Source organism: Bufo bufo, chromosome 8 (genome assembly GCF_905171765.1).
Source record: "Bufo bufo chromosome 8, aBufBuf1.1, whole genome shotgun sequence".
In the NCBI taxonomy this organism is placed as follows: domain Eukaryota; kingdom Metazoa; phylum Chordata; class Amphibia; order Anura; family Bufonidae; genus Bufo; species Bufo bufo.
In genome coordinates, this window is record NC_053396.1 from 225,761 (window position 1) to 251,996 (window position 26,236).

A 26,236-nucleotide genomic window follows, 5' to 3' on the forward strand; every position below is an offset into this window, starting at 1 on the left:
GTCTGTCTCTGCAGCCTGTCAGAGACCCCCACGCTGGCTGAGATCTCACCCTGCTGCCTTTATAAATCCTCTGTCACTTCTATAACAGTACCATGTCCCCTCACACAGTCAGGACGGTGTCTGTCTCTGCAGCCTGTCAGAGCCCCCCACGCTGGCTGAGATCTCACCCTGCTGCCTTTATAAATCCTCTGTCACTTCTATAACAGTGCCATGTCCCCCTCACACAGTCAGGACGGTGTCTGTCTCTGCGGCCTGTCAGAGCCCCCCACGCTGGCTCAGATCTCACCCTGCTGCCTTTATAAATCCTCTGTCACTTCTATAACAGTACCATGTCCCCCTCACACAGTCAGGACGGTGTCTGTCTCTGCAGCCTGTCAGAGCCCCCCACGCTGGCTCAGATCTCACCCTGCTGCCTTTATAAATCCTCTGTCACTTCTATAACAGTACCATGTCCCCTCACACAGTCAGGAGGACGGTGTCTGTCTCTGCAGCCTGTCAGAGCCCCCCACGCTGGCTCAGATCTCACCCTGCTTCCTTTATAAATCCTCTGTCACTTCTATAACAGTACCATGTCCCCTCACACAGTCAGGAGGACGGTGTCTGTCTCTGCAGCCTGTCAGAGCCCCCCACGCTGGCTCAGATCTCACCCTGCTTCCTTTATAAATCCTCTGTCACTTCTATAACAGTACCATGTCCCCTCACACAGTCAGGAGGACGGTGTCTGTCTCTGCGGCCTGTCAGAGCCCCCCACGCTGGCTCAGATCTCACCCTGCTGCCTTTATAAATCCTCTGTCACTTCTATAACAGTACCATGTCCCCTCACACAGTCAGGAGGACGGTGTCTGTCTCTGCAGCCTGTCAGAGCCCCCCACGCTGGCTCAGATCTCACCCTGCTGCCTTTATAAATCCTCTGTCACTTCTATAACAGTACCATGTCCCCTCACACAGTCAGGACGGTGTCTGTCTCTGCAGCCTGTCAGAGCCCCCCACGCTGGCTCAGATCTCACCCTGCTGCCTTTATAAATCCTCTGTCACTTCTATAACAGTACCATGTCCCCTCACACAGTCAGGAGGACGGTGTCTGTCTCTGCGGCCTGTCAGAGACCCCCACGCTGGCTCAGATCTCACCCTGCTGCCTTTATAAATCCTCTGTCACTTCTATAACAGTACCATGTCCCCTCACACAGTCAGGACGGTGTCTGTCTCTGCAGCCTGTCAGAGCCCCCCACGCTGGCTGAGATCTCACCCTGCTGCCTTTATAAATCCTCTGTCACGTCTATAACAGTACCATGTCCCCCTCACACAGTCAGGAGGACGGTGTCTGTCTCTGCAGCCTGTCAGAGCCCCCCACGCTGGCTGAGATCTCACCCTGCTGCCTTTATAAATCTTCTGTCACTTCTATAACAGTGCCATGTCCCCCTCACACAGTCAGGAGGACGGTGTCTGTCTCTGCGGCCTGTCAGAGCCCCCCACGCTGGCTCAGATCTCACCCTGCTGCCTTTATAAATCCTCTGTCACTTCTATAACAGTACCATGTCCCCTCACACAGTCAGGACGGTGTCTGTCTCTGCGGCCTGTCAGAGCCCCCCACGCTGGCTCAGATCTCACCCTGCTGCCTTTATAAATCCTCTGTCACTTCTATAACAGTACCATGTCCCCTCACACAGTCAGGAGGACGGTGTCTGTCTCTGCAGCCTGTCAGAGCCCCCCACGCTGGCTCAGATCTCACCCTGCTGCCTTTATAAATCCTCTGTCACTTCTATAACAGTGCCATGTCCCCCTCACACAGTCAGGACGGTGTCTGTCTCTGCAGCCTGTCAGAGCCCCCCACGCTGGCTCAGATCTCACCCTGCTGCCTTTATAAATCCTCTGTCACTTCTATAACAGTGCCATGTCCCCCTCACACAGTCAGGAGGACGGTGTCTGTCTCTGCGGCCTGTCAGAGCCCCCCACGCTGGCTCAGATCTCACCCTGCTGCCTTTATAAATTCTCTGTCACTTCTATAACAGTACCATGTCCCCTCACACAGTCAGGACGGTGTCTGTCTCTGCAGCCCGTCAGAGCCCCCCACGCTGGCTCAGATCTCACCCTGCTGCCTTTATAAATCCTCTGTCACTTCTATAACAGTACCATGTCCCCTCACACAGTCAGGAGGACGGTGTCTGTCTCTGCGGCCTGTCAGAGCCCCCCACGCTGGCTCAGATCTCACCCTGCTGCCTTTATAAATCCTCTGTCACTTCTATAACAGTACCATGTCCCCTCACACAGTCAGGACGGTGTCTGTCTCTGCAGCCTGTCAGAGCCCCCCACGCTGGCTGAGATCTCACCCTGCTGCCTTTATAAATCCTCTGTCACTTCTATAACAGTACCATGTCCCCTCACACAGTCAGGACGGTGTCTGTCTCTGCAGCCTGTCAGAGCCCCCCACGCTGGCTCAGATCTCACCCTGCTGCCTTTATAAATCCTCTGTCACTTCTATAACAGTGCCATGTCCCCCTCACACAGTCAGGAGGACGGTGTCTGTCTCTGCGGCCTGTCAGAGCCCCCCACGCTGGCTCAGATCTCACCCTGCTGCCTTTATAAATCCTCTGTCACTTCTATAACAGTGCCATGTCCCCCTCACACAGTCAGGAGGACGGTGTCTGTCTCTGCGGCCTGTCAGAGCCCCCCACGCTGGCTGAGATCTCACCCTGCTGCCTTTATAAATCCTCTGTCACTTCTATAACAGTACCATGTCCCCTCACACAGTCAGGACGGTGTCTGTCTCTGCACCCTGTCAGAGCCCCCCACGCTGGCTCAGATCTCACCCTGCTGCCTTTATAAATCCTCTGTCACTTCTATAACAGTACCATGTCCCCTCACACAGTTAGGACGGTGTCTGTCTCTGCAGCCTGTCAGAGCCCCCCACGCTGGCTGAGATCTCACCCTGCTTCCTTTATAAATCCTCTGTCACTTCTATAACAGTACCATGTCCCCTCACACAGTCAGGAGGACGGTGTCTGTCTCTGCGGCCTGTCAGAGCCCCCCACGCTGGCTCAGATCTCACCCTGCTGCCTTTATAAATCCTCTGTCACTTCTATAACAGTACCATGTCCCCCTCACACAGTCAGGAGGACGGTGTCTGTCTCTGCAGCCTGTCAGAGCCCCCCACGCTGGCTCAGATCTCACCCTGCTGCCTTTATAAATCCTCTGTCACTTCTATAACAGTACCATGTCCCCTCACACAGTCAGGAGGACGGTGTCTGTCTCTGCGGCCTGTCAGAGCCCCCCACGCTGGCTCAGATCTCACCCTGCTGCCTTTATAAATCCTCTGTCACTTCTATAACAGTACCATGTCCCCTCACACAGTCAGGAGGACGGTGTCTGTCTCTGCAGCCTGTCAGAGCCCCCCACGCTGGCTCAGATCTCACCCTGCTGCCTTTATAAATCCTCTGTCACTTCTATAACAGTGCCATGTCCCCCTCACACAGTCAGGACGGTGTCTGTCTCTGCAGCCTGTCAGAGCCCCCCACGCTGGCTGAGATCTCACCCTGCTGCCTTTATAAATCCTCTGTCACTTCTATAACAGTACCATGTCCCCTCACACAGTCAGGAGGACGGTGTCTGTCTCTGCAGCCTGTCAGAGCCCCCCACGCTGGCTGAGATCTCACCCTGCTGCCTTTATAAATCCTCTGTCACTTCTATAACAGTGCCATGTCCCCCTCACACAGTCAGGAGGACGGTGTCTGTCTCTGCGGCCTGTCAGAGCCCCCCACGCTGGCTCAGATCTCACCCTGCTGCCTTTATAAATCCTCTGTCACTTCTATAACAGTACCATGTCCCCCTCACACAGTCAGGACGGTGTCTGTCTCTGCAGCCTGTCAGAGCCCCCCACGCTGGCTCAGATCTCACCCTGCTGCCTTTATAAATCCTCTGTCACTTCTATAACAGTACCATGTCCTCCTCACACAGTCAGGACGATGTCTGTCTCTGCACCCTGTCAGAGCCCCCCACGCTGGCTCAGATCTCACCCTGCTGCCTTTATAAATCCTCTGTCACTTCTATAACAGTACCATGTCCTCCTCACACAGTCAGGACGATGTCTGTCTCTGCACCCTGTCAGAGCCCCCCACGCTGGCTCAGATCTCACCCTGCTGCCTTTATAAATCCTCTGTCACTTCTATAACAGTACCATGTCCCCTCACACAGTCAGGACGGTGTCTGTCTCTGCGGCCTGTCAGAGCCCCCCACGCTGGCTCAGATCTCACCCTGCTGCCTTTATAAATCCTCTGTCACTTCTATAACAGTACCATGTCCCCCTCACACAGTCAGGACGGTGTCTGTCTCTGCACCCTGTCAGAGCCCCTCACGCTGGCTGAGATCTCACCCTGCTGCCTTTATAAATCCTCTGTCACTTCTATAACAGTACCATGTCCCCTCACACAGTCAGGAGGACGGTGTCTGTCTCTGCAGCCTGTCAGAGCCCCCCACGCTGGCTCAGATCTCACCCTGCTGCCTTTATAAATCCTCTGTCACTTCTATAACAGTACCATGTCCCCCTCACACAGTCAGGACGGTGTCTGTCTCTGCGGCCTGTCAGAGCCCCCCACGCTGGCTCAGATCTCACCCTGCTGCCTTTATAAATCCTCTGTCACTTCTATAACAGTACCATGTCCCCCTCACACAGTCAGGACGGTGTCTGTCTCTGCAGCCTGTCAGAGCCCCCCACGCTGGCTGAGATCTCACCCTGCTGCCTTTATAAATCCTCTGTCACTTCTATAACAGTACCATGTCCCCTCACACAGTCAGGACGGTGTCTGTCTCTGCGGCATGTCAGAGCCCCCCACGCTGGCTCAGATCTCACCCTGCTGCCTTTATAAATCCTCTGTCACGTCTATAACAGTACCATGTCCCCCTCACACAGTCAGGACGGTGTCTGTCTCTGCGGCCTGTCAGAGCCCCCCACGCTGGCTCAGATCTCACCCTGCTGCCTTTATAAATCCTCTGTCACTTCTATAACAGTACCATGTCCCCTCACACAGTCAGGAGGACGGTGTCTGTCTCTGCGGCCTGTCAGAGCCCCCCACGCTGGCTGAGATCTCACCCTGCTGCCTTTATAAATCCTCTGTCACTTCTATAACAGTACCATGTCCCCTCACACAGTCAGGACGGTGTCTGTCTCTGCAGCCTGTCAGAGCCCCCCACGCTGGCTCAGATCTCACCCTGCTGCCTTTATAAATCCTCTGTCACTTCTATAACAGTACCATGTCCCCTCACACAGTCAGGACGGTGTCTGTCTCTGCAGCCTGTCAGAGCCCCCCACGCTGGCTGAGATCTCACCCTGCTGCCTTTATAAATCCTCTGTCACTTCTATAACAGTGCCATGTCCCCCTCACACAGTCAGGACGGTGTCTGTCTCTGCAGCCTGTCAGAGCCCCCCACGCTGGCTGAGATCTCACCCTGCTGCCTTTATAAATCCTCTGTCACTTCTATAACAGTACCATGTCCCCTCACACAGTCAGGACGGTGTCTGTCTCTGCAGCCTGTCAGAGACCCCCACGCTGGCTCAGATCTCACCCTGCTGCCTTTATAAATCCTCTGTCACTTCTATAACAGTACCATGTCCCCTCACACAGTCAGGACGGTGTCTGTCTCTGCAGCCTGTCAGAGCCCCCCACGCTGGCTGAGATCTCACCCTGCTGCCTTTATAAATCCTCTGTCACTTCTATAACAGTGCCATGTCCCCCTCACACAGTCAGGACGGTGTCTGTCTCTGCAGCCTGTCAGAGCCCCCCACGCTGGCTGAGATCTCACCCTGCTGCCTTTATAAATCCTCTGTCACTTCTATAACAGTACCATGTCCCCCTCACACAGTCAGGACGGTGTCTGTCTCTGCAGCCTGTCAGAGCCCCCCACGCTGGCTCAGATCTCACCCTGCTGCCTTTATAAATCCTCTGTCACTTCTATAACAGTACCATGTCCCCTCACACAGTCAGGAGGACGGTGTCTGTCTCTGCAGCCTGTCAGAGCCCCCCACGCTGGCTCAGATCTCACCCTGCTTCCTTTATAAATCCTCTGTCACTTCTATAACAGTACCATGTCCCCTCACACAGTCAGGAGGACGGTGTCTGTCTCTGCGGCCTGTCAGAGCCCCCCACGCTGGCTCAGATCTCACCCTGCTGCCTTTATAAATCCTCTGTCACTTCTATAACAGTACCATGTCCCCTCACACAGTCAGGAGGACGGTGTCTGTCTCTGCAGCCTGTCAGAGCCCCCCACGCTGGCTCAGATCTCACCCTGCTGCCTTTATAAATCCTCTGTCACTTCTATAACAGTACCATGTCCCCTCACACAGTCAGGACGGTGTCTGTCTCTGCAGCCTGTCAGAGCCCCCCACGCTGGCTCAGATCTCACCCTGCTGCCTTTATAAATCCTCTGTCACTTCTATAACAGTACCATGTCCCCTCACACAGTCAGGAGGACGGTGTCTGTCTCTGCAGCCTGTCAGAGACCCCCACGCTGGCTCAGATCTCACCCTGCTGCCTTTATAAATCCTCTGTCACTTCTATAACAGTACCATGTCCCCTCACACAGTCAGGACGGTGTCTGTCTCTGCAGCCTGTCAGAGCCCCCCACGCTGGCTCAGATCTCACCCTGCTGCCTTTATAAATCCTCTGTCACTTCTATAACAGTACCATGTCCCCTCACACAGTCAGGACGGTGTCTGTCTCTGCAGCCTGTCAGAGCCCCCCCACGCTGGCTCAGATCTCACCCTGCTGCCTTTATAAATCCTCTGTCACTTCTATAACAGTACCATGTCCCCCTCACACAGTCAGGAGGACGGTGTCTGTCTCTGCGGCCTGTCAGAGCCCCCCACGCTGGCTGAGATCTCACCCTGCTGCCTTTATAAATCCTCTGTCACTTCTATAACAGTACCATGTCCCCTCACACAGTCAGGAGGACGGTGTCTGTCTCTGCAGCCTGTCAGAGCCCCCCACGCTGGCTGAGATCTCACCCTGCTGCCTTTATAAATCCTCTGTCACTTCTATAACAGTACCATGTCCCCTCACACAGTCAGGACGGTGTCTGTCTCTGCAGCCTGTCAGAGCCCCCCCACGCTGGCTCAGATCTCACCCTGCTGCCTTTATAAATCCTCTGTCACTTCTATAACAGTACCATGTCCCCCTCACACAGTCAGGAGGACGGTGTCTGTCTCTGCGGCCTGTCAGAGCCCCCCACGCTGGCTGAGATCTCACCCTGCTGCCTTTATAAATCCTCTGTCACTTCTATAACAGTACCATGTCCCCTCACACAGTCAGGACGGTGTCTGTCTCTGCAGCCTGTCAGAGGCCCCCCACGCTGGCTCAGATCTCACCCTGCTGCCTTTATAAATCCTCTGTCACTTCTATAACAGTACCATGTCCCCTCACACAGTCAGGAGGACGGTGTCTGTCTCTGCAGCCTGTCAGAGACCCCCACGCTGGCTGAGATCTCACCCTGCTGCCTTTATAAATCCTCTGTCACTTCTATAACAGTGCCATGTCCCCCTCACACAGTCAGGACGGTGTCTGTCTCTGCAGCCTGTCAGAGCCCCCCACGCTGGCTGAGATCTCACCCTGCTGCCTTTATAAATCCTCTGTCACTTCTATAACAGTACCATGTCCCCTCACACAGTCAGGAGGACGGTGTCTGTCTCTGCAGCCTGTCAGAGACCCCCACGCTGGCTCAGATCTCACCCTGCTGCCTTTATAAATCCTCTGTCACTTCTATAACAGTACCATGTCCCCTCACACAGTCAGGACGGTGTCTGTCTCTGCAGCCTGTCAGAGCCCCCCACGCTGGCTGAGATCTCACCCTGCTGCCTTTATAAATCCTCTGTCACTTCTATAACAGTGCCATGTCCCCCTCACACAGTCAGGACGGTGTCTGTCTCTGCAGCCTGTCAGAGCCCCCCACGCTGGCTCAGATCTCACCCTGCTGCCTTTATAAATCCTCTGTCACTTCTATAACAGTACCATGTCCCCCTCACACAGTCAGGACGGTGTCTGTCTCTGCAGCCTGTCAGAGCCCCCCACGCTGGCTCAGATCTCACCCTGCTGCCTTTATAAATCCTCTGTCACTTCTATAACAGTACCATGTCCCCTCACACAGTCAGGACGGTGTCTGTCTCTGCAGCCTGTCAGAGCCCCCCACGCTGGCTCAGATCTCACCCTGCTTCCTTTATAAATCCTCTGTCACTTCTATAACAGTACCATGTCCCCTCACACAGTCAGGAGGACGGTGTCTGTCTCTGCAGCCTGTCAGAGCCCCCCACGCTGGCTCAGATCTCACCCTGCTGCCTTTATAAATCCTCTGTCACTTCTATAACAGTACCATGTCCCCTCACACAGTCAGGAGGACGGTGTCTGTCTCTGCGGCCTGTCAGAGCCCCCCACGCTGGCTCAGATCTCACCCTGCTGCCTTTATAAATCCTCTGTCACTTCTATAACAGTACCATGTCCCCTCACACAGTCAGGAGGACGGTGTCTGTCTCTGCAGCCTGTCAGAGCCCCCCACGCTGGCTCAGATCTCACCCTGCTGCCTTTATAAATCCTCTGTCACTTCTATAACAGTACCATGTCCCCTCACACAGTCAGGACGGTGTCTGTCTCTGCAGCCTGTCAGAGCCCCCCACGCTGGCTCAGATCTCACCCTGCTGCCTTTATAAATCCTCTGTCACTTCTATAACAGTACCATGTCCCCTCACACAGTCAGGAGGACGGTGTCTGTCTCTGCGGCCTGTCAGAGACCCCCACGCTGGCTCAGATCTCACCCTGCTGCCTTTATAAATCCTCTGTCACTTCTATAACAGTACCATGTCCCCTCACACAGTCAGGACGGTGTCTGTCTCTGCAGCCTGTCAGAGCCCCCCACGCTGGCTGAGATCTCACCCTGCTGCCTTTATAAATCCTCTGTCACGTCTATAACAGTACCATGTCCCCCTCACACAGTCAGGAGGACGGTGTCTGTCTCTGCAGCCTGTCAGAGCCCCCCACGCTGGCTGAGATCTCACCCTGCTGCCTTTATAAATCTTCTGTCACTTCTATAACAGTGCCATGTCCCCCTCACACAGTCAGGAGGACGGTGTCTGTCTCTGCGGCCTGTCAGAGCCCCCCACGCTGGCTCAGATCTCACCCTGCTGCCTTTATAAATCCTCTGTCACTTCTATAACAGTACCATGTCCCCCTCACACAGTCAGGACGGTGTCTGTCTCTGCGGCCTGTCAGAGCCCCCCACGCTGGCTCAGATCTCACCCTGCTGCCTTTATAAATCCTCTGTCACTTCTATAACAGTACCATGTCCCCTCACACAGTCAGGAGGACGGTGTCTGTCTCTGCAGCCTGTCAGAGCCCCCCACGCTGGCTCAGATCTCACCCTGCTGCCTTTATAAATCCTCTGTCACTTCTATAACAGTGCCATGTCCCCCTCACACAGTCAGGACGGTGTCTGTCTCTGCAGCCTGTCAGAGCCCCCCACGCTGGCTCAGATCTCACCCTGCTGCCTTTATAAATCCTCTGTCACTTCTATAACAGTGCCATGTCCCCCTCACACAGTCAGGAGGACGGTGTCTGTCTCTGCGGCCTGTCAGAGCCCCCCACGCTGGCTCAGATCTCACCCTGCTGCCTTTATAAATCCTCTGTCACTTCTATAACAGTACCATGTCCCCTCACACAGTCAGGACGGTGTCTGTCTCTGCAGCCCGTCAGAGCCCCCCACGCTGGCTCAGATCTCACCCTGCTGCCTTTATAAATCCTCTGTCACTTCTATAACAGTACCATGTCCCCTCACACAGTCAGGAGGACGGTGTCTGTCTCTGCGGCCTGTCAGAGCCCCCCACGCTGGCTCAGATCTCACCCTGCTGCCTTTATAAATCCTCTGTCACTTCTATAACAGTACCATGTCCCCTCACACAGTCAGGACGGTGTCTGTCTCTGCGGCCTGTCAGAGCCCCCCACGCTGGCTGAGATCTCACCCTGCTGCCTTTATAAATCCTCTGTCACTTCTATAACAGTACCATGTCCCCTCACACAGTCAGGACGGTGTCTGTCTCTGCAGCCTGTCAGAGCCCCCCACGCTGGCTCAGATCTCACCCTGCTGCCTTTATAAATCCTCTGTCACTTCTATAACAGTGCCATGTCCCCCTCACACAGTCAGGAGGACGGTGTCTGTCTCTGCGGCCTGTCAGAGCCCCCCACGCTGGCTCAGATCTCACCCTGCTGCCTTTATAAATCCTCTGTCACTTCTATAACAGTGCCATGTCCCCCTCACACAGTCAGGAGGACGGTGTCTGTCTCTGCGGCCTGTCAGAGCCCCCCACGCTGGCTGAGATCTCACCCTGCTGCCTTTATAAATCCTCTGTCACTTCTATAACAGTACCATGTCCCCTCACACAGTCAGGACGGTGTCTGTCTCTGCACCCTGTCAGAGCCCCCCACGCTGGCTCAGATCTCACCCTGCTGCCTTTATAAATCCTCTGTCACTTCTATAACAGTACCATGTCCCCTCACACAGTTAGGACGGTGTCTGTCTCTGCAGCCTGTCAGAGCCCCCCACGCTGGCTGAGATCTCACCCTGCTTCCTTTATAAATCCTCTGTCACTTCTATAACAGTACCATGTCCCCTCACACAGTCAGGAGGACGGTGTCTGTCTCTGCGGCCTGTCAGAGCCCCCCACGCTGGCTCAGATCTCACCCTGCTGCCTTTATAAATCCTCTGTCACTTCTATAACAGTACCATGTCCCCCTCACACAGTCAGGAGGACGGTGTCTGTCTCTGCAGCCTGTCAGAGCCCCCCACGCTGGCTCAGATCTCACCCTGCTGCCTTTATAAATCCTCTGTCACTTCTATAACAGTACCATGTCCCCTCACACAGTCAGGAGGACGGTGTCTGTCTCTGCGGCCTGTCAGAGCCCCCCACGCTGGCTCAGATCTCACCCTGCTGCCTTTATAAATCCTCTGTCACTTCTATAACAGTACCATGTCCCCTCACACAGTCAGGAGGACGGTGTCTGTCTCTGCAGCCTGTCAGAGCCCCCCACGCTGGCTCAGATCTCACCCTGCTGCCTTTATAAATCCTCTGTCACTTCTATAACAGTGCCATGTCCCCCTCACACAGTCAGGACGGTGTCTGTCTCTGCAGCCTGTCAGAGCCCCCCACGCTGGCTCAGATCTCACCCTGCTGCCTTTATAAATCCTCTGTCACTTCTATAACAGTACCATGTCCCCTCACACAGTCAGGAGGACGGTGTCTGTCTCTGCAGCCTGTCAGAGCCCCCCACGCTGGCTGAGATCTCACCCTGCTGCCTTTATAAATCCTCTGTCACTTCTATAACAGTACCATGTCCTCCTCACACAGTCAGGACGATGTCTGTCTCTGCACCCTGTCAGAGCCCCCCACGCTGGCTCAGATCTCACCCTGCTGCCTTTATAAATCCTCTGTCACTTCTATAACAGTACCATGTCCCCTCACACAGTCAGGACGGTGTCTGTCTCTGCGGCCTGTCAGAGCCCCCCACGCTGGCTCAGATCTCACCCTGCTGCCTTTATAAATCCTCTGTCACTTCTATAACAGTACCATGTCCCCCTCACACAGTCAGGACGGTGTCTGTCTCTGCACCCTGTCAGAGCCCCTCACGCTGGCTGAGATCTCACCCTGCTGCCTTTATAAATCCTCTGTCACTTCTATAACAGTACCATGTCCCCTCACACAGTCAGGAGGACGGTGTCTGTCTCTGCAGCCTGTCAGAGCCCCCCACGCTGGCTCAGATCTCACCCTGCTGCCTTTATAAATCCTCTGTCACTTCTATAACAGTACCATGTCCCCCTCACACAGTCAGGACGGTGTCTGTCTCTGCGGCCTGTCAGAGCCCCCCACGCTGGCTCAGATCTCACCCTGCTGCCTTTATAAATCCTCTGTCACTTCTATAACAGTACCATGTCCCCCTCACACAGTCAGGACGGTGTCTGTCTCTGCAGCCTGTCAGAGCCCCCCACGCTGGCTGAGATCTCACCCTGCTGCCTTTATAAATCCTCTGTCACTTCTATAACAGTACCATGTCCCCTCACACAGTCAGGACGGTGTCTGTCTCTGCGGCATGTCAGAGCCCCCCACGCTGGCTCAGATCTCACCCTGCTGCCTTTATAAATCCTCTGTCACGTCTATAACAGTACCATGTCCCCCTCACACAGTCAGGACGGTGTCTGTCTCTGCGGCCTGTCAGAGCCCCCCACGCTGGCTCAGATCTCACCCTGCTGCCTTTATAAATCCTCTGTCACTTCTATAACAGTACCATGTCCCCTCACACAGTCAGGAGGACGGTGTCTGTCTCTGCGGCCTGTCAGAGCCCCCCACGCTGGCTCAGATCTCACCCTGCTGCCTTTATAAATCCTCTGTCACTTCTATAACAGTACCATGTCCCCCTCACACAGTCAGGACGGTGTCTGTCTCTGCGGCCTGTCAGAGCCCCCCACGCTGGCTCAGATCTCACCCTGCTGCCTTTATAAATCCTCTGTCACTTCTATAACAGTGCCATGTCCCCCTCACACAGTCAGGACGGTGTCTGTCTCTGCGGCCTGTCAGAGCCCCCCACGCTGGCTCAGATCTCACCCTGCTGCCTTTATAAATCCTCTGTCACTTCTATAACAGTACCATGTCCCCTCACACAGTCAGGACGGTGTCTGTCTCTGCGGCCTGTCAGAGCCCCCCACGCTGGCTGAGATCTCACCCTGCTGCCTTTATAAATCCTCTGTCACTTCTATAACAGTACCATGTCCCCTCACACAGTCAGGACGGTGTCTGTCTCTGCAGCCCGTCAGAGCCCCCCACGCTGGCTCAGATCTCACCCTGCTGCCTTTATAAATCCTCTGTCACTTCTATAACAGTGCCATGTCCCCCTCACACAGTCAGGACGGTGTCTGTCTCTGCAGCCTGTCAGAGCCCCCCACGCTGGCTGAGATCTCACCCTGCTGCCTTTATAAATCCTCTGTCACTTCTATAACAGTACCATGTCCCCTCACACAGTCAGGACGGTGTCTGTCTCTGCAGCCTGTCAGAGCCCCCCACGCTGGCTCAGATCTCACCCTGCTGCCTTTATAAATCCTCTGTCACTTCTATAACAGTACCATGTCCCCCTCACACAGTCAGGACGGTGTCTGTCTCTGCACCCTGTCAGAGCCCCTCACGCTGGCTGAGATCTCACCCTGCTGCCTTTATAAATCCTCTGTCACTTCTATAACAGTACCATGTCCCCTCACACAGTCAGGAGGACGGTGTCTGTCTCTGCAGCCTGTCAGAGCCCCCCACGCTGGCTCAGATCTCACCCTGCTGCCTTTATAAATCCTCTGTCACTTCTATAACAGTACCATGTCCCCCTCACACAGTCAGGACGGTGTCTGTCTCTGCGGCCTGTCAGAGCCCCCCACGCTGGCTGAGATCTCACCCTGCTGCCTTTATAAATCCTCTGTCACTTCTATAACAGTACCATGTCCCCTCACACAGTCAGGACGGTGTCTGTCTCTGCGGCCTGTCAGAGCCCCCCACGCTGGCTGAGATCTCACCCTGCTGCCTTTATAAATCCTCTGTCACTTCTATAACAGTACCATGTCCCCTCACACAGTCAGGACGGTGTCTGTCTCTGCACCCTGTCAGAGCCCCCCACGCTGGCTGAGATCTCACCCTGCTGCCTTTATAAATCCTCTGTCACTTCTATAACAGTACCATGTCTCCTCACACAGTCAGGACGGTGTCTGTCTCTGCGGCCTGTCAGAGCCCCCCACGCTGGCTCAGATCTCACCCTGCTGCCTTTATAAATCCTCTGTCACTTCTATAACAGTACCATGTCCCCTCACACAGTTAGGACGGTGTCTGTCTCTGCAGCCTGTCAGAGCCCCCCACGCTGGCTGAGATCTCACCCTGCTGCCTTTATAAATCCTCTGTCACTTCTATAACAGTACCATGTCCTCCTCACACAGTCAGGACGGTGTCTGTCTCTGCGGCCTGTCAGAGCCCCCCACGCTGGCTCAGATCTCACCCTGCTGCCTTTATAAATCCGCTGTCACTTCTATAACAGTACCATGTCCCCTCACACAGTCAGGAGGACGGTGTCTGTCTCTGCAGCCTGTCAGAGCCCCCCACGCTGGCTGAGATCTCACCCTGCTGCCTTTATAAATCCTCTGTCACTTCTATAACAGTACCATGTCCTCCTCACACAGTCAGGACGGTGTCTGTCTCTGCGGCCTGTCAGAGCCCCCCACGCTGGCTCAGATCTCACCCTGCTGCCTTTATAAATCCGCTGTCACTTCTATAACAGTACCATGTCCCCTCACACAGTCAGGAGGACGGTGTCTGTCTCTGCAGCCTGTCAGAGCCCCCCACGCTGGCTGAGATCTCACCCTGCTGCCTTTATAAATCCTCTGTCACTTCTATAACAGTACCATGTCCCCTCACACAGTCAGGAGGACGGTGTCTGTCTCTGCAGCCTGTCAGAGCCCCCCACGCTGGCTGAGATCTCACCCTGCTGCCTTTATAAATCCTCTGTCACTTCTATAACAGTACCATGTCCCCTCACACAGTCAGGAGGACGGTGTCTGTCTCTGCAGCCTGTCAGAGCCCCCCACGCTGGCTCAGATCTCACCCTGCTTCCTTTATAAATCCTCTGTCACTTCTATAACAGTACCATGTCCCCTCACACAGTCAGGAGGACGTGTCTGTCTCTGCAGCCTGTCAGAGCCCCCCACGCTGGCTGAGATCTCACCCTGCTTCCTTTATAAATCCTCTGTCACTTCTATAACAGTACCATGTCCCCTCACACAGTCAGGAGGACGGTGTCTGTCTCTGCGGCCTGTCAGAGCCCCCCACGCTGGCTCAGATCTCACCCTGCTGCCTTTATAAATCCGCTGTCACTTCTATAACAGTACCATGTCCCCTCACACAGTCAGGACGGTGTCTGTCTCTGCAGCCTGTCAGAGCCCCCCACGCTGGCTCAGATCTCACCCTGCTTCCTTTATAAATCCTCTGTCACTTCTATAACAGTACCATGTCCCCTCACACAGTCAGGAGGACGGTGTCTGTCTCTGCACCCTGTCAGAGCCCCTCACGCTGGCTGAGATCTCACCCTGCTGCCTTTATAAATCCTCTGTCACTTCTATAACAGTACCATGTCCCCTCACACAGTCAGGAGGACGGTGTCTGTCTCTGCAGCCTGTCAGAGCCCCCCACGCTGGCTGAGATCTCACCCTGCTGCCTTTATAAATCCTCTGTCACTTCTATAACAGTACCATGTCCCCTCACACAGTCAGGAGGACGGTGTCTGTCTCTGCAGCCTGTCAGAGCCCCCCACGCTGGCTCAGATCTCACCCTGCTGCCTTTATAAATCCTCTGTCACTTCTATAACAGTACCATGTCCCCTCACACAGTCAGGAGGACGGTGTCTGTCTCTGCAGCCTGTCAGAGCCCCCCACGCTGGCTCAGATCTCACCCTGCTTCCTTTATAAATCCTCTGTCACTTCTATAACAGTACCATGTCCCCTCACACAGTCAGGAGGACGGTGTCTGTCTCTGCGGCCTGTCAGAGCCCCCCACGCTGGCTCAGATCTCACCCTGCTGCCTTTATAAATCCTCTGTCACTTCTATAACAGTACCATGTCCCCTCACACAGTCAGGACGGTGTCTGTCTCTGCAGCCTGTCAGAGCCCCCCACGCTGGCTCAGATCTCACCCTGCTGCCTTTATAAATCCTCTGTCACTTCTATAACAGTACCATGTCCCCTCACACAGTCAGGAGGACGGTGTCTGTCTCTGCAGCCTGTCAGAGCCCCCCACGCTGGCTCAGATCTCACCCTGCTGCCTTTATAAATCCTCTGTCACTTCTATAACAGTACCATGTCCCCTCACACAGTCAGGACGGTGTCTGTCTCTGCACCCTGTCAGAGCCCCCCACGCTGGCTGAGATCTCACCCTGCTGCCTTTATAAATCCTCTGTCACTTCTATAACAGTACCATGTCCCCTCACACAGTCAGGAGGACGGTGTCTGTCTCTGCGGCCTGTCAGAGCCCCCCACGCTGGCTCAGATCTCACCCTGCTGCCTTTATAAATCCTCTGTCACTTCTATAACAGTACCATGTCCCCTCACACAGTCAGGACGGTGTCTGTCTCTGCACCCTGTCAGAGCCCCCCACGCTGGCTGAGATCTCACCCTGCTGCCTTTATAAATCCTCTGTCACTTCTATAACAGTACCATGTCCCCCTCACACAGTCAGGACGGTGTCTGTCTCTGCGGCCTGTCAGAGCCCCCCACGCTGGCTCAGATCTCACCCTGCTGCCTTTATAAATCCTCTGTCACTTCTATAACAGTACCATGTCCCCCTCACACAGTCAGGACGGTGTCTGTCTCTGCGGCCTGTCAGAGACCCCCACGCTGGCTCAGATCTCACCCTGCTGCCTTTATAAATCCTCTGTCACTTCTATAACAGTACCATGTCCCCTCACACAGTCAGGAGGACGGTGTCTGTCTCTGCAGCCTGTCAGAGACCCCCACGCTGGCTGAGATCTCACCCTGCTGCCTTTATAAATCCTCTGTCACCTTAGACAGGAGGACGATGTCTGTCTCTGCAGTTCTAGGACAATTACCTTAATCTCATACTTGTCCGCACTCAGTAGGATGTAATCTCCAGGGTTGTGCAGGACGGACTTCACTGCACATTTCTCTAGGACGACCTATGAGAGCAGAGGACACACACGTCACTGCCAGGAAAAGGACCATGTCTTTAGATCTCATCCCAAAGCCACCTACCTTTGTCACCCACTCAGTGTGCCCGGTGAGTGTATTCAAGCATGTTCCTGAAGATAAGGCCCAGATTTTTACAGTGTTGTCTGCCGAGCCGCTGACCAGTAGATCCAGCTCGTCATTGTAGTCCACACTAAAGACTGAAGAAGAAAAGAGCGATTGATGTAGCAGAGTGGAGACGGCAAGCTGACAGGACACTAGAGCAGCCACAGCAACGTCCCTCGTCATCCTCTCCAGGGGACTGAGCTCTTCCTGCCCTGTGCACTCACATGTGGAAATGTCAATGGCCGCACCTGTAGAGTGTAAGCTTTGAGGGCCAGAAGGGTCCTTGCTCCGTTCATTTCTGGGCTGGTTCTGACTTCTCACATACTGTGGAGCAGATTTACTAATGCAGATTTAACTCTAACCCTTGCGCACCATCGCCAACTGAAGCCATGTTTCTTGCTATGTAAGGCCCCTCACCAGTAAATCAGCCCCATTGAGTGTGGACGCTGAGATGCAGAAGGAGGACAGTGCGTGCGGGGACGGGGGCAGAACATGATGGGGCCAAACGCCAAGGTTAATAACGGAAATCCCTAGATGGAAGGTTAGCTGCATCTTACCTGCTCCAGTGTGGCCCCGGAAGTGCTGTGTTCGGGCCCCTGAGCTCCAGTCCCAGCAGGCCACAGTGTTATCGAATGAGCCAGTTACGAGTTTTCCTTCATCGAATGTGACGGCAGCGCAGGTGTGAGTCTGGATGCCGTAGACGCACTGGCCGGTGCTCACATCCCACAGCTTCGCAGACAAGTCGTCCGAACCTGCGGCACAATGAGGCCAAACATCAGGAGCAGCAGGTGACGGACTACTACAACCACTGGCCCCTGAGTGAAGAGAGGCTCAAACGATCATAACTGAGAATGGGGGTAAGCCAGGGATCAGCGGCACCCCCCATACCACTCCGTGAATGCTAGCTGCCCCCAGGTGGCCTCTAATATTGTGTCCTCACTGGGGCCCCATCCTGCCCACCACATACCTGTACATAGGAGACCATCCTTATAATAAAGTGCATAAACTCTGGCGCTGTGTCCGATAAGGGACGCCGTCTGGAAGGCTTCATGGCTGGCCAGCTGCTTCATCCGTAACACGGCCTTCAGGTAGACCTTCTTCCAGTGCAGCGTGTCCTGCAAAGCCTCGTCTATCTGCCAGCCCAGGCTGCGGCATGCCCCCTGCCACACCTCAGTGCAGGCGCTGATCACCTTGTTCCACTGCTTGGACACCAGGCAGCAGGTGAGCAGTGTCTGGGGGTCCAGCCATTTCAGCAGGTAGAAGCTGAGTTCCAGGGGAAGAAGCTTGAGGAAATCACGCTTGAGCAGCGTCTCCAGGTTATTGGACAGATGACGCAGCTGCGCGGCTCCGCTCAGGCTGATCAGGTGATCCAGGGTCTCATTCTTCTGCAGGTCGGTGAGGCTGAAGAAAGATGCTGAGAGGTTCTCAAGCCATGTCTCAAAATCCTTCTTCTCCATAAGTTTACAGAAGGTCCAGGCTGGGGGAGAGAAGACACGTCCGGTCACAGACACTCTCACCCCATAGCATTTTATACCATGCTGCGACAGCTAGCTTACACATGACATGAGGATAAACCCCCATACTTTACATTGCAAAGCAGACTCCCTAGAGCATGCACTGTAGACAGAAATTCACAACGTTCCCCTGTAGGGCGCTACAATGGCTGCAGGGGGATCGGCAGTCACATGACCCATCATGTGGTGCAGGAGGATTCTGGACATGGGGTTTTCCTCCTCTTTTCGGGGGACTCTCTCCTCGCAGGGTGGTTGGGACAGAGCATGTAAACGAATGCAGTGGGACCGGGCACTCTGTCCAGCCCATTTATCCAGGTGCCGGCTGCAGGGACTGAAGAGGCTGCGCTGAAACACTGCTCCAGATCTCCACCGAAGCTTGGCACTGATTGTATGGGTGGATAACTCTGATCCATGCCGTCAATAGTGACTGCGGCATCTAGGCAGTTACACGGAAGGGAGGGTTAGGGTCACCATTGCCCAGCAAATTGAAGGCGCTATGTGTCCTCTTTTACGTCACCGCGCTCTGAATTGGAAACTTCTGCACAATTTCAAGCTGTTATTTTTAAATAAATAAACCCAGTTTTACCTGGAAAAAAGGCAAGTGACCTGTGATTGGATGAATTTTTGAGAAGAGGTGTGGCTGTGAGACGAAAATTTCTACATGACTTAAATGAATAAAAAAAAAAAAGAAAATAAAAAAAACACAAAAAGAGCTGTTAAACTAATGGAAAAAGTGATGCCACTGTGTGCATGCTGCACAAGCCCACTTCCTACGAGTCCGTGCTGCTTCCTGTGTGCATATCTAAAGCCATGTTATATAAGTATTCACTTAAAGATCTGATGTTAATATGTTGTACAACAGTGCCATCTGGAGGCAGATAGACAATATTATATTATTTCACCATTTTTTTTAATACCATGTCAAGGGTTAATATGACATCATTGTGTTAGTAGCATACGAATACACCCATCTTACCTGATTGGAAATCTCTAATCCAGAAGGGGATGATTCTTAGATAAGGTGGGGAATTATTACTCGTGTGCGGAGCATCAGGGGGCTCTCACCAAAAGAAAAACTCACAAAGGAAACTGACCACAAGAAAGATATACCAAAGGAAACTTGGATTATATTTTGACTACTAGGAAAGTTCTTGAGAACTGGTCCCATCTGAACTCTGTCTACCTCTGACCCGGTAACGTATACTGTGCTTATTGCTCGTGATATTAATAAGATATTCCTCTCGGTATATAGCCAAGAGTCCCCATACTGTGGGAATATATAGTGCTAGGCACCTCCATAATGCTGATTATTCTCTTAGCAAAGATGCATATTGCTAATGGAAGATCTGACATTATCTGAAAAGAGGACTAAAACCCTTGGAAAGTTATATTCCGTAGTCTGATTGCCGAGCTGGATACTTTGTCATATTAATATCATATATTTTTGATTGGTCATAGGGAAACAGAGTCCAGGGATAACAGTTATTCTTACTATATTAATCCGTGTTTTGTTATAGACTGTTTGGTAAACAGAAGACCCTAAGTTTCTCCTGGTATATAAATCGGTGGTCTGCTTGTTAAAAGTATAGTATTGGCATCTTGTGATAGGACTGTGCTGGTGAGGTAATGGTGTTTGGTTACAGCACCATCTAGTGGTGGTTTGTTGATAGTACATTATTATTCATCATATATCTTATGTCGGTAATTGTATTGGATTTATTATTATTATTTATTATTAAAGCGCCATTCATTCCCTGGCGCTGTACATATGATAAGCGGTGCACATACATAATACAGACAAGTGCACTAAGCAGGAACAAGACGAGTTACAGACTGGTACAGAAGGAGAGAGGGCCCTGCCCGCGAGGCTTACAATCTACATGGTATGGGAGAAGGACACAGTAGGTGCGGGTGAAGCAGGTCATGGCGGTATAGAGGCAGCAGGGTCACTGGTTGTAGGCTTGTCTGAAGAGGTGGGTGTTTTAGGTTTCTTTTGAAGGATTCCACTGTCGGTGAGAGTCTGATATGTTGGGGCTGCGAGTTCCAGAGTATGGGGGATGCACGGGAGAAATCCTGGAGGAGATTGTGGGAAGAGGCGATAAGAGGAGAGAAGGAGGTCTTGTGAGGATCGGAGATTGCGTGTGGGGATGTATCGGGAAAGTAGCTCAGAGATGTAGGGAGGGGACAGGTTATGGACGGCCTTGTATGTATTTGTTAGTACTTTGAAGTGAATTCGCTGGGCGATGGGAAGCCAGTGAAGGGATTGGTAGAGCGGGGAGGCAGAGGAGTAATAGGGGGAGAGGTGGATTAGTCGGGCAGCAGAGTTGAGGATAGATTGGAGGGGTGCGAGAGTGCTAGATGGAAGGCCACAGAGGAGAATGTTGCAGTAGTCCAGGCGGGAGATGATGAGGGCATGTACAAGCATTTTCGCAGATTCAAAGTTGAGGAAAGCGCGGATGCAGGAGATGTTTTTGAATTGGAGGCAGCAGGTGGTGGAAAGGGCTTGGATGTGCGGTCGGAAGGAGAGGGCAGAATCCAAGGTCACTCCAAGGCAGCGGACTTGGTTGACCGGGGAGAGTGTGCAGCCATTGATCATGATAGATAGGTCTGTTGGGGGGGTTGAGCAAGATGGGTGAAAGATGATGAATTCTGTCTTATCCATGTTAAGTTTTAGAAAGCGAGAGGCGAAGAAGGAGGATATAGAAGATAGACATCGTGGGATTCTGGATAGTAAGGTGGTGATGTCTGGACCAGAGAGGTAGATCTGTGTGTCGTCAGCATAGGAGTGATACTGAAAGCCATGGGCTGTCCCAGGCCAAAAGTGTAGAGAAGAGCAGGGGTCCTAGGACAGAGCCTTGAGGGTCACCAACAGAGAGGGAATGAGACGAGGAGGTGGTGCGGGAGCGGGAGACGCTAAATGTCCGTTCTGTGAGGTATGATGTGATCCAGAAGAGGGCCAGGTCGGTGATGCCGAGAGATGAGAGAGTTTGCAACAGAAGGGAGTGGTCAACAGTGTCAAAGGCAGAGGACAGGTCAAGGAGAAGGAGGACAGAGTTATGGAGAAGGCAGAGGACAGGCCAAGGAGAAGGAGGACAGAGTAATGGAGAAGGAGGACAGAGTTATGGAGAAGGCAGAGAACAGGTCAAGGAGAAGGAGGACAGAGTTATGGAGAAGGCAGAGAACAGGTCAAGGAGAAGGAGGACAGAGTTATGGAGAAGGCAGAGGACAGGCCAAGGAGAAGGAGGACAGAGTAATGGAGAAGGAGGACAGAGTTATGGAGAAGGCAGAGAACAGGTCAAGGAGAAGGAGGACAGAGTTATGGAGAAGGCAGAGAACAGGTCAAGGAGAAGGAGGACAGAGTTATGGAGAAGGCAGAGAACAGGTCAAGGAGAAGGAGGACAGAGTTATGGAGAAGGCAGAGGACAGGTCAAGGAGAAGGAGGACAGAGTTATGGAGAAGGCAGAGAACAGGTCAAGGAGAAGGAGGACAGAGTTATGGAGAAGGCAGAGAACAGGTCAAGGAGAAGGAGGACAGAGTTATGGAGAAGGCAGAGAACAGGTCAAGGAGAAGGAGGACAGAGTTATGGAGAAGGCAGAGAACAGGTCAAGGAGAAGGAGGACAGAGTTATGGAGAAGGCAGAGGACAGGTCCAGGAGAAGGAGAACAGAGTTATGGAGAAGGCAGAGGACAGGTCAAGGAGAAGGAGGACAGAGTTATGGAGAAGGCAGAGGACAGATCCAGGAGAAGGAGGACAGAGTTATGGAGAAGGCAGAGGACAGGTCAATAAGGAGGACAGAGTAATGGAGAGGGCAGAGGACAGGTCAAGGAGAACAGAGTTATGGAGAAGGCAGAGAACAGGTCAAGGAGAAGGAGAACAGAGTTATGGAGAAGGCAGAGGACAGGTCAAGGAGAAGGAGAACAGAGTTATGGAGAAGGCAGAGGACAGGTCAAGGAGAAGGAGGACAGAGTTATGGAGAAGGCAGAGGACAGATCCAGGAGAAGGAGGACAGAGTTATGGAGAAGGCAGAGGACAGGTCCAGGAGAAGGAGGACAGAGTTATGGAGAAGGCAGAGGACAGGTCAAGGAGAAGGAGAACAGAGTTATGGAGAAGGCAGAGGACAGGTCAAGGAGAAGGAGGACAGAGTTATGGAGAAGGCAGAGGACAGGTCCAGGAGAAGGAGGACAGAGTTATGGAGAAGGCAGAGGACAGGTCCAGGAGAAGGAGGACAGAGTTATGGAGAAGGCAGAGGACAGGTCAAGGAGAAGGAGAACAGAGTTATGGAGAAGGCAGAGGACAGGTCAAGGAGAAGGAGAACAGAGTTATGGAGAAGGCAGAGGACAGGTCCAGGAGAAGGAGGACAGAGTATTGTTTCTTGGTTTTGGCTGTCAGTAGGTCATTGGTGAATAATTACATATATGTTTACATAAATAATTGTCCCTTTGTTTCACTGCTTGCACAAAACAAATTAAGATAGTCGATAAAAGAACTTAGAGGCGATTATGTCCGCCTGAAGGATCATAGAATTTTTATATATATATATTTTTTTGATCCTCTCTTTTATATGAAGATTCTTTTTATATAGAAGATATACGACAGTCCTGCTTCCTATCAGGTAGGACGAGGACCTTTCTATAAGTCCGTCCTATTTCCTGTCGGGTAGCCCACTGTGTGCACGCTGCACGAGGCCCTTTCTATAAGTCCGTCCTGTTTCCTGTCGGGTAGCCCACTGTGTGCACGCTGCACGAGGCCCTTTCTATAAGTCCGTCCTGCTTCCTGTCAGGTAGGACGAGGCCCTTTCTATACGTCGGTCCTGTTTCCTGTCAGGTAGCCCACTGTGTGCATGCTGCACGAGGCCCTTTCTATAAGTCCGTCCTGCTTCCTGTCAGGTAGCCCACTGTGTGCATGCTGCACGAGGCCCTTTCTATAAGTCCGTCCTGTTTCCTGTCGGGTAGCCCACTGTGTGCATGCTGCACGAGGCCCTTTCTATAAGTCCGTCCTGCTTCCTGTCAGGTAGCCGACTGTGTGCATGCTGCACGAGGCCCTTTCTATAAGTCCGTCCTGTTTCCTGTCAGGTAGCCCACTGTGTGCATGCTGCACGAGGCCCTTTCTATAAGTCCGTCCTGCTTCCTGTCAGGTAGCCCACTGTGTGCATGCTGCACGAGGCCCTTTCTATACGTCGGTCCTGTTTCCTGTCAGGTAGCCCACTGTGTGCACGCTGCACGAGGCCCTTTCTATGAGTCGGTCCTGCTTCCTGTCAGGTAGCCCACTGTGTGCACGCTGCACGAGGCCCTTTCTATGAGTCGGTCCTGCTTCCTGTCAGGTAGCCCACTGTGTGCATGCTGCACGAGGCCCTTTCTATACGTCGGTCCTGTTTCCTGTCAGGTAGCCCACTGTGTGCACGCTGCACGAGGCCCTTTCTATACGTCCGTCCTGTTTCCTGTCGGGTAGCCCACTGTGTGCATGCTGCACGAGGCCCTTTCTATACGTCCGTCCTGTTTCCTGTCGGGTAGCCCACTGTGTGCATGCTGCACGAGGCCCTTTCTATAAGTCCGTCCTGTTTCCTGTCAGGTAGCCCACTGTGTGCATGCTGCACGAGGCCCTTTCTATAAGTCGGTCCTGCTTCCTGTCAGGTAGCCCACTGTGTGCATGCTGCACGAGGACCTTTCTATGAGTCGGTCCTGCTTCCTGTCGGGTAGCCCACTGTGTGCATGCTGCACGAGGCCCTTTCTATGAGTCGGTCCTGTTTCCTGTCGGGTAGCCCACTGTGTGCATGCTGCACGAGGCCCTTTCTATAAGTCGGTCCTGCTTCCTGTCAGGTAGCCCACTGTGTGCATGCTGCACGAGGCCCTTTCTATAAGTCCGTCCTGCTTCCTGTCAGGTAGCCCACTGTGTGCATGCTGCACGAGGCCCTTTCTATAAGTCGGTCCTGCTTCCTGTCAGGTAGCCCACTGTGTGCATGCTGCACGAGGCCCTTTCTATAAGTCGGTCCTGCTTCCTGTCAGGTAGCCCACTGTGTGCATGCTGCACGAGGCCCTTTCTATAAGTCCGTCCTGCTTCCTGTCAGGTAGCCCACTGTGTGCACGCTGCACGAGGCCCTTTCTATAAGTCCGTCCTGCTTCCTGTCAGGTAGCCCACTGTGTGCATGCTGCAGGAGGCCCTTTCTATACGTCGGTCCTGTTTCCTGTCAGGTAGCCCACTGTGTGCATGCTGCACGAGGCCCTTTCTATACGTCGGTCCTGTTTCCTGTCAGGTAGCCCAAAGTGTGCATGCTGCAGGAGGCCCTTTCTATACGTCGGTCCCGTTTCCTGTCAGGTAGCCCACTGTGTGCATGCTGCACGAGGCCCTTTCTATAAGTCCGTCCTGTTTCCTGTCAGGTAGCCCACTGTGTGCATGCTGCACGAGGCCCTTTCTATACGTCGGTCCTGTTTCCTGTCAGGTAGCCCACTGTGTGCATGCTGCACGAGGCCCTTTCTATACGTCGGTCCTGCTTCCTGTCAGGTAGCCCACTGTGTGCATGCTGCACGAGGCCCTTTCCATGAGTCGGTCCTGTTTCCTGTCGGGTAGCCCACTGTGTGCATGCTGCACGAGGCCCTTTCTATGAGTCGGTCCTGCTTCCTGTCAGGTAGCCCACTGTGTGCATGCTGCACGAAGCCCTTTCTATAAGTCCGTCCTGTTTCCTGTCGGGTAGCCCACTGTGTGCATGCTGCACGAGGCCCTTTCTATACGTCGGTCCTGCTTCCTGTCGGGTAGCCCACTGTGTGCATGCTGCACGAGGCCCTTTCTATAAGTCCGTCCTGTTTCCTGTCGGGTAGCCCACTGTGTGCATGCTGCACGAGGCCCTTTCTATGAGTCGGTCCTGCTTCCTGTCAGCTAGCCCACTGTGTGCACGCTGCACGAGGCCCTTTCTATGAGTCGGTCCTGCTTCCTGTCAGGTAGCCCACTGTGTGCATGCTGCACGAGGCCCTTTCTATAAGTCGGTCCTGTTTCCTGTCAGGTAGCCCACTGTGTGCATGCTGCACGAGGCCCTTTCTATAAGTCCGTCCTGTTTCCTATCGGGTAGCCCACTGTGTGCATGCTGCACGAGGCCCTTTCTATAAGTCGGTCCTGTTTCCTGTCGGGTAGCCCACTGTGTGCATGCTGCACGAGGCCCTTTCTATACGTCGGTCCTGCTTCCTGTCAGGTAGCCCACTGTGTGCATGCTGCACGAGGCCCTTTCTATAAGTCGGTCCTGTTTCCTGTCGGGTAGCCCACTGTGTGCATGCTGCACGAGGCCCTTTCTATACGTCGGTCCTGCTTCCTGTCAGGTAGCCCACTGTGTGCACACTGCACGAGAACCTTTCCATGAGTCCGTCCTGTTTCCTGTCGGGTAGCCCACTGTGTGCATGCTGCACGAGGCCCTTTCTATAAGTCCGTCCTGTTTCCTGTCAGGTAACCCACTGTGTGCACACTGCACGAGGACCTTTCCATGAGTCGGTCCTGCTTCCTGCCAGGTAGCCCACTGTGTGCATGCTGCACGACGCCCTTTCTATGAGTCGGTCCTGTTTCCTGTCAGGTAGCCCACTGTGTGCACGCTGCACGAGGCCCTTTCTATAAGTCCGTCCTGTTTCCTGTCAGGTAGCCCACTGTGTGCATGCTGCGCGAGGCCCTTTCTATAAGTCCGTCCTGTTTCCTGTCGGGTAGCCCACTGTGTGCATGCTGCACGAGGCCCTTTCCATGAGTCGGTCCTGCTTCCTGTCAGGTAGCCCACTGTGTGCATGCTGCACGAGGACCTTTCTATGAGTCGGTCCTGCTTCCTGTCAGGTAGCCCACTGTGTGCACACTGCACGAGGCCCTTTCCATGAGTCGGTCCTGTTTCCTGTCAGGTAGCCCACTGTG

General features: G+C 53.5%; 1 protein-coding gene across 1 annotated transcript in view; it reads right to left on the reverse strand.

The window, feature by feature from the left end:
- The window catches only part of FBXW2 (F-box and WD repeat domain containing 2), a 45,632-nt gene that overhangs the window by 10,702 nt on the left and 8,694 nt on the right, over window positions 1-26,236 (reverse strand). The window contains exons 3-6 of the mRNA XM_040406199.1: window positions 17,815-18,324; window positions 17,405-17,599; window positions 16,809-16,942; window positions 16,646-16,732 (exon numbers count right to left, since the gene is read on the reverse strand). Coding sequence (XP_040262133.1) covers window positions 16,646-16,732; window positions 16,809-16,942; window positions 17,405-17,599; window positions 17,815-18,304 — 906 coding nt within the window. The 5' untranslated portion in view covers window positions 18,305-18,324. The remainder of the gene's footprint in view (window positions 1-16,645; window positions 16,733-16,808; window positions 16,943-17,404; window positions 17,600-17,814; window positions 18,325-26,236) is intronic.